Source organism: Microtus oregoni, unplaced genomic scaffold (genome assembly GCF_018167655.1).
Source record: "Microtus oregoni isolate MIOR12 unplaced genomic scaffold, Mior012 000023F_ref0000262, whole genome shotgun sequence".
In the NCBI taxonomy this organism is placed as follows: domain Eukaryota; kingdom Metazoa; phylum Chordata; class Mammalia; order Rodentia; family Cricetidae; genus Microtus; species Microtus oregoni.
Window position 1 is genome coordinate 19647740 of NW_024543082.1, and position 15019 is coordinate 19662758.

Genomic DNA, 15019 nt, shown 5'->3' on the forward strand with positions numbered 1-15019 from the left:
GGCCAGCTTTTTTTTTTTAAACAAGGTCTGAATTAGCACGCCCTGATTATACCTGGACTATTGAGTTTTAAATTGGGTCTTAAATATAAACAGTATGGGTCACAGTACACAACTTATAGTTGCAGACTGTAACACCCAGCACAATGCGCTTCATGACATTTATAGACAGATCACTACCAGAACATCACATAAGTTTATTTCAGATGTAACAGTAACGGTAAAATTGACAAGTTTAATTCTTAACTGCACCAAGTAAACGTAGCCACTTAAGTATCTTTAAAGATATTCCCTCCAAAAACTGAGGGAGGTTTTCTGTTCCACCACCACACACCATGCTTCCCAATAGTTCTCTTTTTGGAGGACTTTCAATTAACGAGTGACCTGCTTTGGAGACACTTAGGAATTCCTTTCCCCAGATGAAAATTAATCTTGACAAATTATATATTGCATAGATTTCTCTACAGTGTCTTTACTTTAGAACCTAAATTCAAATAGCATACAGAATAATTTTAACCTATTTACCCCACAGTAAAAACAATCTGTCATGAAAAAATGGAGATAGCCTTTAATCTTCCAGTTAACAGAATTACTATTTTACCTCAAAAATTATTAGCACATATTAAAAACAAAGAAAAAACCCCAAAACAAATAAACCCAAACCAAAAACCACAAACTCAACATGGGGTGTTACTTTAGTATTTCCCGACTCACAGGCATATGGACTAGTCCCAGTTTCTATTCTTCCACATCTTCCCCTTATGTAAGTGGATGGAATTATGTAATGCAACTTGGATACAGGACAATTGACCCTATACATACATTTAAAATTTAGGTTAAATCACTGACTAGAGTGGAAAAAGAAACAATAATAGGGAGCCTACACACTCAATTCAAACTTTATTATTTGTTCCTCCTCTTTAAATAACATGTACTTAATTGTTGTGAGGCAGCTATTCGGTATTCAATAACCACATTTAGGGATACATTCATAGGACTACTCAGATAGTCCAAGTGAAATGGTTATAGAAATAGAGGCAGTGTCATCTCAGAAAACTCTTTTATATATCAAAATCTATTTTGCTATCTGGAAGTTTACAAAATGGTTGACTTCTTCAAACTAATTATGCTATCATTTATGCCCTCTTCTCTTGGCAAGAGCAAGCTGAAGCTTATCCATGAAAGTAAAGGTGCTCAACACTAAACTTTTTTTCTGGGCTTAGATTTGGACTGTCTAGGAAATCAATACCCAAGAAACAAGCATGGTACTTCTACAATTTCACTACCCTATACATCCATCCATCCATCAACCACACCCCGTATTTTTCTTGGCACTCAAGACTACTGAAGTCCACTTTATGTACTTTCACATTCTCAAATAAAAACTTAAAAGTGTTATAAAATGTGCATAAGCATCTTGTGAGATAATTTTATCATTTAACCTAGTTGGAAATAAGACTTCCTTACCATAATTTTCCTAAGAGGAAGTATTAAACTTCCTTTTAAAGTTAAATGAAAGGAAACATACACTCTACACTGTTCTAAAGTCTAATGAGAACATTTCTTGAGCCACTGATGACTATTGATAATCTAAGAAATGCCATGTATCTTTGAGATGAGGAAAAGTCTCCACATTACAATTCTCAACCCATCAGAGCCACTCCCAATGTGCCTGAAAATGATCTGGACTTAACCAAACCTGTCAGTTGGAGGTCACAGTGATATTTGTATTAACACTTTATACTTCTATTGTTTCAAGAATAGAAGGAATTTGTCTTGATTCCTCTTATTCCAAATCTTTAAACTCAACATTATAGGCACAGAGTGTAAGCAAATCTGGGATGTTCTTCAACAGATAAGCAATAGCATAACAATGTTATTTTCAGAAATACTGTCTAGAAATTCTTCCATATATTATCAATGCTCAATGGTCACACTTAACAATCTGTATTAGTTGATATTAAATACATTAAAATGTTACAAGTCCATCTAAACTTTTTATGTAATTTTGTATGTCCAAGAGAAAACACTTGCTTCAGGTTTATTTAGGGGTATTGGCTTATAAGGACATAACTCCATGTATAAGGTTACACTATTATTGGGCTTACTGAAAAACAAAAGAAAACCAATTATAACAATTTTCTTTAGGTCAGTTAAAGGCCATATTTCTAGCTGGGATATTAAAACAGTTCATTTCACCAGCCCATACTCTACAAGTTAATGCCTCTAGTAAAAAGATTAACAGCAGGAAGGAAGGAAAAAATAAAAAACCAAAACAAAACAAAGAACATCTGCTAACAAGCAACCCACTCATCAGCTAAGTAGCAGTTTAACTGAAATACTTTGATCAAAGTCTAATACTACCTACACAAACTGCCCCACCAATCAGCAAATAGAGAGAAAAACTGCTTTTAAACCTAAATAAGCTTAGTATTTTCTCACAAGGATAACAATGGTCCAACTCCTGAGAGTGCTTGAAGGACAAAAGGTAGAGTGAAGGCAATGTCAGGGATTAGCATCCCACAGATAGTCTTTAAAACTCAAAGTACCACAAATACACTAAGCTTGTCTATGAATTAGAGAAGATATTGCTGCTGCTTCTTTTTGTCTTTTGAAATAAACAATACTGTAGGCTCTGCCCTTCAATGTGAAAGCAGGATGTTAAAAAAAATAGCTAAAAATTGAAATCATCTGACTCCCAGTTTTGGGGACATCTTAACTGTGAAAGGATACAGACCTATCTTCTCCTGCCTTCAACCTAACCACCTCACAAAAATAAGAGAACTAAAACAATCCCAACATGATCATTTTTAAGAGTTCTTGAAAGTATTAAAAACTTTAAGAGGAGAGAAAGGAAGAATAACAAGGGAGGAAAGCTGAAGAAAAGGGGGAGGGGAAATCAATGGGTCTTTCTTTATTTGGCGACAAGCAAGTGCAAGAAAGTTCATTTGTAATTTGTTCAGTTGTCTGTCTTTTGTGTCTCTGCATTCTGACCAGATGGGACTTTGAGGTTTTTCTGAAGCACATGAGCATCTGCAGGTTCTATCCTCTTATAGTAGTTCTTCTTTGTCTCAATAATCTCAAAGCCAAACTTCCTGTAGAAGTCAATCGCTGACTCATTGCTGATCTGGACATGCCTGAGATACAGGGTATATATACACAGATACATATATAAGACAGTTTCATCAACTTTCAAGTTTTTTAACCAGAGATAGCTTCAAATTGGTTAGAGGTGGAATTTCAGACATTTTGTACATTTTCTTTACAATGACCAATATTTAACAAAGGTTACTATTTTACACTTTTAAACTAATTCCCCCACTTGCAAGGCAGATGGCCAAGATTAGGAGGATCAGTGTTTATTCTTATACTTAACAAAGGTTAAACCATCATGAGATTTCCAAAGGACCGGCATTCTGTTCCCAGCACTGCCATCAAGGAGCTCACAACCACCAGTAACCAGCTCCAGAGACTGTTGATGCCTCTAGCCTCCTTGGAGACCGGTAATCATGCACATGCCCCTCCCCACAAATATACACACTAAAAACAATTAACAACAAAAATACACTCTAGTCTCAATTGCCTAAATATATCTTCTTGAGCTTCTTTCATTACTCTTCAGAACATAATATTCTGCATAATATGAAAACAATTCATTGTTGTGATTTCTGTCTTAGCTCTGCATGTTGGTTGGTTGGTTGTTTTTTTTTGAGTCAGGGTCTCTACCTGGCTGCTTGAAATTCACTATGTGTAGAGCAGGTTGGCCTCAAACCCAGGGGAATCCACCTGCCTCTGTCTCCTGAGCGCAAGCAAGCTCTAGGATTAAAGACATGAGCCACCATAACAAGTTGTCTTAGATCTTTATACTGTGGCCTCCTGAGACTCTTGGTTTCACCATAGGGTCCCTTATATATAATTAAAACCAAATTATAACGTAAATGATTCATCACAACAATTTTCTACCCACACTTTACCAACCTGGAATTAAAAATAAAGTTGAGCTCAATAAAAATCAATTAAAAAAATAATAAAAATTAAGTTGTCCTGAATGGAACATATACACCATTCTTCAGCATTCCCTAAACAATACAACACAATAAAACTTCTGTAACATTTTCTTTTGTCTAGGCACCCTTAAGTAAATTAGGTCAGTTTAAAGAACGTGGGAGGATAGGTCATCTGTAAATAGTATGCCCCCTTTATATGGATTTATGAACTTAAATAAATGTACTTTGTTTTTTTCTAAAACTTATTTTATCGGTGTGGTCACTTCTGTCTGCAAATATGCCTGTGTACCACTTATTTATCAGAGGAGGGTACAGGATTCCCTGGAACTGGAGTTACAAATGGTTTTGAGACACCATGTGGGTGCTAGTAATGGAACTAGGGTTGTCTAGAAGAACAGCCCTTTTATATGTCTATTGCTATCAAGGGACAAGCATACCTTCATCAAATATACAATGAGTGAGTAGATTTCAAAGTTTCTTGATAGAGATTTAAACAGATAATTTACAGACACTTAGATGAACATTAGGTACTTACAGATAGATGTTGTCAAAAGTGCCATCTTTCTCACAGATGTTTAGGACATGATTTAGCATTTTAGTTCCTATCAATAAGGCAAAAACAAATAAGTAAATAAATAACTTTACAAGTTGACCTTGAAATTTGACATCTAATTCCCCCCATCCCGCAAGACAGGATTTCCTCTGTGTAGCCCTGGCTGTCCTCAAACTCACGAAGATCCAACTGTCTCTGCCCCCTACCCCCCGAAAGTGCTGGGATTAAAGGCATGTGCCGCCACCACCCAGCTCTACTTTCCATCTTTACTAAGACCTGACACAGAACTAGAAGACAACTAGACATCCATACGTCCCCAAATTTTGTTCTCAGTGTGTAAATATGTTTAAAACCACTAGAGGACCTTCTCTCATATTCATATATATGAATAAAACAATCCCAGACCGATAAACAAATCAAATCTATGGGCTTCCAAATGAATACTAAGCAATGGTTTTCATTTTACTTTTCGCAATCCACTTCCCAGTTTCCTCCCCCCTCCCTTTTTTTTGGTTTGTTTTCTGAAACAGGGCTTCTCGTTTAGCTCTGGCTGTCCTCACTCAATCACTCAAGGATACATCCGATTAAAGACACACTCCACCAACACCTGACAGAACAAAACACCACATAATTTTACCTATTCCTAGTCTTCGGTAAGGTGCAAGGCATCCTAGTGTCATGATGTAAAGTCTCTTTTGATTCTGTGAATGATCCACCCTGCAGCACACCGCACCTACAGCTATATCATTGAAATATGCTGCCACAGAAAATACAAAGATGTAAATTATAACATTTTATTTAACCAGCTCCTTAAAAAGTTGTTATAGGCATCAGATTTTAACCAACTACTCTTATGAGAATATCAATGACCTCAAGACTGACATTGTCCGAGGAAGGTTAAGCTTTCTCTGTAATAGTTAAATTGTGATAAACACACAGGCTCACAGTAAATAACAGAAAACATTTCGGAGCCAGGGAGTTGGCTCAGCAGAGAAAGGTATCTGCCAAGCCTGGAAACCTAAAGCTCAACTGTTGGAACTTACAACGTGGAAGGCTAGAACTCACTCCCCGAAGTTGCTCTCTTATGTCCAAACGTGGTCATGTAGTCTGTGCGCCTGCACATGCACACACTCACACTTTTTGTAAAGGACATTAAGTATTTGCTTTTAAATGTCATATATTCAACACTGATCTTGCTCAAAAATCTGTAACATTTCATTTCAACTTCTCTTGCTTATAAAATTAAGGAGCCTGTATTAGTTGCTCTAGTATTAACAAACATAGTTTGAGAATTCATATTTTAAAAAGGAGGAAAGACATACCAAGTTTTGCTAGCTCGCCAACCTCTAGCACATCCTTGTAGAATTTATCATTATAGCTGACTGGAAAGATGACCTGGTTCAATCTCTTCAACTGCTTAATATTGTGTGGTGTCACATCCCCCAATTCGATCCGGCTACTGGAACAAACCAAAATGTACTCAATAAAAGATAATTAACTTGATTCATTAAGATACCATTAAAAGGGTACCAGTCATTTTTGCATGACTGACAAATGCAACCCTTTTTTATTACTTTATATTCTTAAAACACTACCACTTACAAGCAAATTTTGTCAAATGTTCAACCAAAATTCTACTTAGAGCTTTTCTACAAATATACACATTTAGGGACAAAAAAAGTACACACTAACCAATAAGGCCAGAATATTATCCTTTAATAAATACTAAAACTGTTCTTCTAGTTTACAGTTTAAAAATGTAGATATAGCTATTATTGATAAACAGACTGATAATATTAACAAAGGGATAGGAAATGGTACTAAAGATGAGAATATAAATTCATACACTATTTCTTGAGACAATCCAGCACTAAGCACGGAGAAACCTGCCCATCTCCTTTGCTTACATAAGCAGAAAATAAGTCAATTGTGAAAAATTATTCGCATTTTATTTATTGAGAACAGTGATCCAGTAACAATATCAGTAGTAAGTGATATTAAGGATTCATATTCCAGCACATCTCAGTTTCAGCATGAGAATTTCAGAAAACAGAACAAGTACTTAGGGACTTCAAAAAATAAGGAATTAAAAGAGAGCTCAAGATTCCTGATAATGAAACTGTTCTGCCTTGAAAAGTAGTCCACAACATAAATTTCTAATAGCTCAAATAACTTTTACTACATACTAAAAATAAATCTGTTGAGGCAAACCCTGCTGGAAATCCACACAACAGTTCATTCCTAGTACTACCAGCACTACCAGCAGACACTGAAGACTCTTTTCTTGTGCTGGAAATCAAGCCCAGGGCCTCCGTCATGCTAGGTAAGTGCTCTTTCAGGAGCTACAACCACAGCCCCATTTACCCTCTTTTTACCTTCTGTTTAAGATTAGTTTTTATTTATATTTATGTGAGTGTATGTATATTTGAGCCTCCTGGCCATAGAGGTGTCAAATCCCAGGAACCGCCACATGGGTGCTGGGAACCAAGTGCAGTTAGGTGCCCTTATGCTAACAACCTGTTCACAGTGGATGGCATAAACAATAAAAAGTACTAAGACAAAATAAGCATTAAGGCCCGGTGGTGGTGTCACGCATCTTTAGTCGCAGCACTCAGGGGCAGAGGCAGGAAGATCTCTGAGTTTGAGGCCAGTCTGGTCTACAGGGTGCGTTTCAGGATAGTCAGGACTGTTTCACAGAGAAACCTTGTCTCAAAAAACCAAATAGAATAAAATAAAAACAAACAAACCTCTTGCATTCACTTTAGTCAGACTATAGGGCAAACTGCTGCCACTGAAATCATTGAACCTTGTGAACTTAATGTTACTCAATGAATTCTGAAATGTGTTCACCTATTAACTACTATAGCACTTTCCTAACAAAAACTTTCAAATTTTAATTTTCAACCTCCAACTCTATCAAGTATTCCAATTTTTAAGTCTGTTTTTGGTGTGTCTCTGTACAACAAATACTACATGTACCTGTACGGCTATTTGTATAGAAATCAAATCCACGTGCTTCCACTGAGCGAGCTTTCATCCTCAAAATTAAAAAAAAAAAAAAAATTACTGGCAATATTCAGAAAGACCACAAGATGGAGATGAGACTCTCCAAGAAATGTGCTCCCCAGCATCAAGGCCTGACTTAGTTACACAGCAAAAATAAAGTGCAGGCAAACTCTCTATACCTGCTTATTCATTCAATAGATACAGCATAACTTGGCACAAAATTTTAACTAGTCATTTTTTGTTCAGAATTTTGAAGGTGCCTTAGAATCCACTGGGCCCATTCCACTTCCCTTCATAGAGATAAAACCAAAACTCCAACAGAGAATATGCTCGTAGTAAACAGTATAAAGCTAGGAATCAAGCATTTCTAGGAATTTTTATTATAATGAGATCAGTCCTATCATAGTCCCTCAAAGGAATCATCTTTGTTCCTTAAGGTTAAAGAGAAGGGTGTGTGATATGTGCTGGTAAGAGTCAACTCACACCAAACAATTGGAATACTTGATTAAAGCATCAAATATATTAAAGAGATCAAAATATGGCTGAAGTCAATAAAAATTCAAGACGTTAGATTTTTCCTCTTGGCTAGTGGGAATCTTAATCTAAACCATGTCCTTCAGTAAATGACACAAAAGGTCAAAAGCACACTTTAAAACCATGGTGGTTTGAATACCTATGGCCCCTACAGACTCACGTGTTTGATTGTTTTGCCCAGAAGTAGCATTTTTAGGAAGTGTGTCACCGTGTAAGCCGGCTTTGAGATTTTATAAGCCTGGCTAGTAGGACACAGACTCCTTACGTGATGTGGGATGTCCTTCTGTATATGTGTTGCTTTTATTGGTTGATGAATAAAGCTCTTTGAGCCAATGGCACAGCAGAATAAAGCCAGGTGGGAAATCAGAACAGAGATAGAGAGAGTAGACAGAGTCAATGAGACGCCATGTACTGCCGAAGGAGGTTGCCAGTAGGCCACAGCCTCGTGGTGATACACAGATTAATAGAAATGGGTTAATTTAAGATATAATAGTTAATAAGTCTGAGCTAAAGGCTAGACAGTGTTGTAATTAATAGTTTCTGGGTGAGTATCCAGGTCTGAGAAGTCAGGAAACAAACAGTCTCTGCCTACATTTATGTTCCCCCGCAGATCAAGATGTTTAACTTTAACTCCTTCTCCAGTACCATGTCTGTCTGTGTGCCACCATGTCCCACCATCATGATAATGGACTAAACCTCTGAACTATAACCCATCCCTAATTAAATGCTTTCCTTTAAAAGAGTTGCAGTGGTCATGGTGTCTCTTCACAACAACAGAAACCATAACTAAAACAAATACTAACTATCCAAAAGACTTTTCTCTTTACTGAAATTCCTACCTCACATGGTACTCTATGTTTGTATGTCTTCCCCGTTCCCAACCCCCTTAAAGACAGGGTTTCATGCAGCCCAAGCTGGCCCAGAACTTGTTTTTTTGTAGCTGAGCATGACCACAAACTCCCAGATCCTTTTCCCAAGTGCATCAAAAAAGCCCTGGCTAGGCGTTACTTTTATACTTAATCTTTTCCACCTAACACCACTTGGTTGCTGGGTTTGGGCTTCTCATCTAGATTTTAAAGTAGGATCTCTCAATCTTATAACTACTGACATTTTGTATTGAATACACCTTGGAGATTGGGACTGCACATCTTAGGATGTTTAACTGGATCAAACTTTAGCTTCTACACACTAGGTGTTATCTCTTTTCTCTATCTTTATGAATAGCCTCACCTTTAATCCTGCCAAGTCTCTCGTTATTTGAAACTGGGCCTCACATAGTCCAAGCTAGCCTTGAATTTCCAATCCTCCTGCCTCTATCTCCCTGGTGATGATTACCAACATGCCATGCTCATACTAAGTCTTTAAAACTCACTTTATTTAGGCTGGAGAGATGGCTCAACAGTTAAGAGCACTGGCTGCTCTTCCAGAGGTGCTGGTCAATTCCCAGCAACCAATAGAGGCTCACAAAAACTCACCATATTCAACTCACAGCATACTTCAAATTTAGAGTCTAACACTCCCAGAAAACATTTTATATATATTAATATTTAGCAAAATTTACAGATCTATATATCTAGTTTATGTCAAATATGCTTTAAAATGCCCCAAGACTAACATTTAAAATTTAATTTAAACTATGGCTCAGCAGTTAAGAGCACTGGCTATTCTTTCAGAGGACCTGGGTTAGATTCCTGGCACCACATGATGGCTCACTACAGTTTATAACTTCAGTCTCAGGGGCTCAACATCCTCTTCTAGCTTCCATAAACCAGGCACATTCATTGGAGCAGACATAAATGCAGGCAAAACACCCATACACATAAAAGTAAAATCTTTTTTAAAAATTAATTTAAACTAAACTTAAAAAATTTAGCCATACAAAAATATTTTGACTGCTCAATGATTAACTGTGGCTATCCACTATTGCATCAGACAAGACTAATATTTTATTAGTAAGTTAGACACCGTGCTTTAACTAATTGAAAGAAAATCAAGAGGAAGGCAAAGTAACAGCACTACTGTGTTACAATTCTGTACCTTAAACTACAATTTTAGAATTGAAAAGCGTTCTACAGCTTAGTATAAGTATCCTATTCGCTACTGAAGACTAGGTTTAAAACAAGAAGGAAAATTATTTGAATACCTGAAACATATGCCTCTTCAAATGCCATGAAATTGAAAGCTAGAGTTAACACCTGGAGGACAAAAATCAAGATTTCTACAGAATAAAAGAGCAAGGTAAAATTAAATATTAATTAGTTTGGTCTGGCAAGAGCACTACTGACTTTGAAAAATAACACTTCACAAAATAAGTTTTTTATCTGACAAGAGATTTTATCTGACAACAATTAGGATGTAATAATTTAAAGCTTGGCTACAAATTGTGATAACAAGAACAAAATTTATGTAAATTATTATGATAAAACAGAAAAATCATGTAAGCACTTAGCCTCCTGAATGATCCTTTAAAAAAAAAAATCTTGGGCTGGAGAGATGGCTCAGCGGTTAAGAGATTCCCAGCAACCACACGGTGGCTCACAACCATCTGTAATGAGATCTGGTGCCCTCTTCTGGCCTGCAGACATACATGCTGACAGAATACTGAGAATACTGTATACATAATAAATAAATAAATAAATCTTCTTTCTTTCTTTCTTTCTTTCTTTCTTTCTTTCTTTCTTTCGAGTCTGGAGACAGAGTTTCTCTGTGTAGCTTTGGCACCTGTCCTGGAACTCGATCTGTAGACGAGGCAAGCCTCGAACCCAAAAGATTCTCCTGAAATATTCTTAAATGTAGAAAAGTTTTTAAGACAGTGCCTCATGTATCCCAAGCTGGCATTAAACTTACTGTGTAACCTTGAACATTGATACTTTCATCTCTGCCTCTCAGTGTTGGGAAGACAATGTGTACCACCATGTCTGGTGCTGGTGTTTCATGCTTGCTACCGAATGAACCCAATCCCCAAACCACTATTTGTTTTTTATAGCAATACCACACCCAGCACTCACCAATATGCATACCTCTATAGGTAGAAGGTATACTTTAAAAAAAATAACACACACGATTATACTTCAGACACTATTTCAAAACTCTCAACATAGCAAAGGAGACATTACACAGTATTTGTTAAAATTCAGTATCTCAATCAACAAAACATAAATTACTGGTTTTACACAAAAAGCAAAATATAAACTGCAAGTTTCTAGTCAGATTTGACAACCAGTTTTATAGGTACACAAGATTCATTCTGTAACCAGGCTCAGTAGCAAACAGCTACTCAAGAGGAGACAGATGGATCTGAAGGTTAGGAGCCAACCAGCCTAAGTCCATAGTGAGATGAGAGGGACACAGACACAAAAATGTCACAAATCTTTACAGTTCCGTTTTTAAAAAAAACTTATATTTCCTATGTAATCAACACCTAGATAAAAATACAGAAAACTTTCTGGGCCTGTCCCCAGTCCATACACTATTGGAGAGAACCATTATTCTGTGTATGTCGACATAGTTTCATTTCTAACTGCAGAATCCTGTTCCACTCCCATCCAAGTACAAACCAGGCCCGACCCTGTTAGTTTCCAAGATCTGTTAGTTTCCAAGATCAGATGAGACCGGGCGCATTCAGGGTATGGCCATAGACTCTGTTCCACTCTGTAACATCTAACCAAGTTTCAATTAGAAACCACACTGCTCTGTATTTAATATTATTCCTACCTACCATTTCATTTTTATTTTGGTCACTTTAGTATTCACATCTTGTTTAAAGGAACTAATCTGCACCTTCTTTCATTTTATTTTTCAATTGCACTGATAACTGACTGCGCTGCCTTAATATCTTCTTCCCTAGAGAGGAAGAACATATAAAAGTAACCAGCTTACCGACCACAAATCCAAGCCATAATGCCCTTGGTTCATAAAAACAAGAAATCTCAGGTGAAATAGCCAACAGCCTAATGTATACTTCTCATACTTCAGATATGCATATAAAAACATATAGCAACTATCAACTGCAAATTTGTCTACTATAAAGATAAGAAAAATACATTATTTATAAACAGGATATCCTACTGCTGTTGATAATAAAAATAACCGTAAAAAAATAAAATATTTAAAATAGTAAGCTTAAAGTTTCAACACCCAAAATTTAAATCATAGAGGGTTTTGGTTTCCCACTTCAGAGTCAACTACTTAACTGTGTTTGGTAAGCTCAATAAAAAGGGAAAACTTAGCAAATAAAATTTCAATCAAAAACTACAAAATAGGACCACTGCTTTGCACAGGTCTTTCTAATGAAGTCAGGACATTGAACACAGTGCAGTTGTACAAGTTTTGGATCTCAAGGACATTAACATCTCAAACAAACAAGAACTGTACTACACCATTATTTCATTTCTTTAGTATCTTAAAAGGAACAAAGAGGAAAATTTAAAGTCTCATGTTTGTTAGAAGTTAGTTGTGGAAAATTAAAGAACTATACCTACAAAAACATCTTGAAACTGTTTAGTCCAGAACACAATTCTAAGCTCCCAATTGTGAGAAATAAAAACCTTAAGGAATCTTAATTTTGAGCATGCTTACTGGCCTAAACTGTAGTTTTGTCTAAATTTGTCCAGTTCCTCATTTCTAGACATCTGCCTCCATAATGTTACATGTAAATATCTGTTTAAATAAACAGAACCAGCTAGTGCTGGTGGCTCAGTTTGCAATACTAGCTACTCAAAAGGCTGAGGCCAAGAACATCGTTGCCAAGTTCAAGGCTGGCCTGAACAACATAGTAAGACCCTATCTCAAACTAAAGTGCTGGGGGTTATAGATCAGCAGCTGAGTGCTTTCCTTCAGGTCCCAGAACTTCAGTAAGTAAAAGAAAGCTACTTTAATAGTACACTTAATAATGAGTTCAAACAGACTGACAAGAACCACACTGTGTGGCTCCATTTCTACTGTCAAATTAGGTATCAGAAAGAGTACATCCTATGCCTAGAGAAACTGAACTAGATCCAAGTTTTTTAATCTAAACGTCCAGAATCATTTTTGGACTCATTATCTTCATTGCTATTACTATAACAGAACATGACAAATATGTATTGAGTATCAATAAGAAAAGAGAGACAGCATCAAAAAAAGTCATACACTACTAGGAAAATAAAACTTTTCCTAAAGATAGTTGGATCACATTTTTTAAAATTAGCCAAATGTCCCGGATCGTGACTCAAGCGGCGCAAACATTCCAACACATGCAAAAAATTCAACACTGAGTAACCAATATCTAAAGCAAAAAGTATTTTATATGTAGACCTAAAAATCAAAACTCAGAATAGTTTGAGTTTTAAGACGTATAGATAAATGACCTTTATTTTACACAGAACGAGTTTGGAGAAATGATATATTTCGTTCTCCAAAAAGGATGCTGATTCAAACAGTTCAACTAACAAACAACAGTTCTAATTTTCAGCCTACTTAGAAAAAAAAAATCCTTTCGGTATTTCATAAAGTTTAATATGTTTAAGCTTCCATCTCTTTCTCTGAAGATTGTAAAGGCAACCTCCAAAACGGCTTGCAACGCGTTAGCGCGGCGCTAATACTGTACAGTTTATAAATCGGTACGGGAACAGTTAAACCAAAACAACTCCTAACGTTACCCAAGATTTGAAAAGACCAAACCTCAACTTTGCTAACCAGCAGCAAAAAGCTGCTCCGCGGACTCGGGGCAAACACGCTCCCGAAGCTATAGCTCCACCTACTGACCCACGATACTTCCTTAAACATTTTGGCACCCCAAAGTCCCCGCGGCTCGAGTTCGTTCCCCCTCCCTCCCTCCCTCCTCCTCTCGCTCTGACCCAACCCAAATCTCGTTGAGTCACTAGCTCCCAACACTCATCCCCACGCTCTTTATTCCAATTCCTTTTCCCTCCAGAAGGTTCGGCACAGCCCACAAGTATGAAGGAAAACCGAAACGTGTCAAAGCCCGCAGCCACAGCGTGGAGCCCGGATACGGATCAGCACCTGAGTTGGCTCGGTCGTGCGCTCCCGGGAAGAGGCCCGGGGCGCCCACGATCCCTCCTCCCCGTTGTCACACTCGGGGCACCCTCGTCCCCGGGGCTGGATTCGTGGACTCGCGCCCTTGCCTCCGCTGGCCCTGCAGCCCGCCAACAGCCGGCCTAAGCCTCCGCCCCCTCCCGAAGCCGAGTGACCGAGGAGCCTGGCGAAGTCCCCACTGGAGGCCCGGTCTTGGCGCGAGTCTCTCCTCGCAGGCAGCGCTCTCCCGGTCCGCCGGCCTCCGTCCCTCTCCCCTGCCCGCCGGGCCCCCGCCTGCTGCCCTTCTCCCTTCCTCACCCTTTCATCTTCCCCGCCTGCTGAGGCCGTCGTTACAGCCGCGACCAACGCCGTCGTCCTCGCCGCCTGGAGCACTCCGCGCCCTGCGCTCAGGCCACTCGACCCCACACGCCCGCCTCTCGGCGGAGGGAAAGGGCGCCGAGGAGGCCACGGAAGCCAAGCCGGGCCCCGAAGCTCCGGGGAGACGCGGGAAGGTCCGCCGCCGCGCTGCTGCCGCCGCTCCGCCACACGTGCACACGGGACACTCGGCTCCCGCCCGCAGCTGCCGCCAGCCAGACCCGCCGCCGCGCTGTGACCTTTCACCCCGCCCCCTCAGCGCGCCGGCGCGGCCGCCGTGTCGCGCGCAGCCGCAGTGTTCCGTGCCGCGCCCCCCCCCCCCCCCCCGGACTTCCCCTCTGGGCCAGGGATGGGCCTCCGGAGGGCTGGCTCCGCCCACCCTTTGCGACACTCCCGCCGAGCTCGCCCGGTCGGCTCCGGCGGTAAAATCCGGATCTCTCCACCCTTCCCTCTCCGCAAACCGGCGAGTTCAGTCTTTCCCGCCCCCCCTTTCCAACCTCCCCCCCCCTCCCTCCTCGGGTCTCCAGTGACC

The 15019-nt window shown here is 39.1% G+C and overlaps 1 protein-coding gene across 2 annotated transcripts; it reads right to left on the minus strand.

Moving 5' to 3' along the window:
* Positions 1-884: 884 nt before the first annotated feature.
* Positions 885-14752, minus strand: Naa50 (N-alpha-acetyltransferase 50, NatE catalytic subunit). Of its 2 annotated transcripts, none has more exons than XM_041673006.1 (5): positions 14431-14752; positions 5880-6013; positions 5195-5314; positions 4540-4606; positions 885-3134 (listed from the first exon to the last, which is right to left on the minus strand). In XM_041673006.1, the coding sequence occupies exons 1-5, from the start codon at positions 14436-14438 to the stop codon at positions 2957-2959; spliced, it is 507 nt and encodes a 168-aa protein (XP_041528940.1). In that variant the 5' UTR covers positions 14439-14752; the 3' UTR covers positions 885-2956. The 2 variants fall into 2 exon arrangements, with proteins under 2 accessions (XP_041528940.1, XP_041528939.1); XM_041673005.1 differs by having other exon boundaries at positions 5880-6016; positions 14431-14751.
* Positions 14753-15019: the final 267 nt, after the last annotated feature.

What these genes read in the sequence shown, in the direction of transcription:
- Naa50 (XM_041673005.1), bottom strand. An exon ending in TGGCGAGCTAGCAAAACTTG is followed by an intron (nt 5,315 to 5,879) that starts GTATGTCTTTCC and finishes TTTCTGTGGCAG; the next exon opens with CATATTTCAATGATATAGCT. An exon ending in ACTTTTGACAACATCTATCT is followed by an intron (nt 3,135 to 4,539) that starts GTAAGTACCTAA and finishes CCTGTATCTCAG; the next exon opens with GCATGTCCAGATCAGCAATG.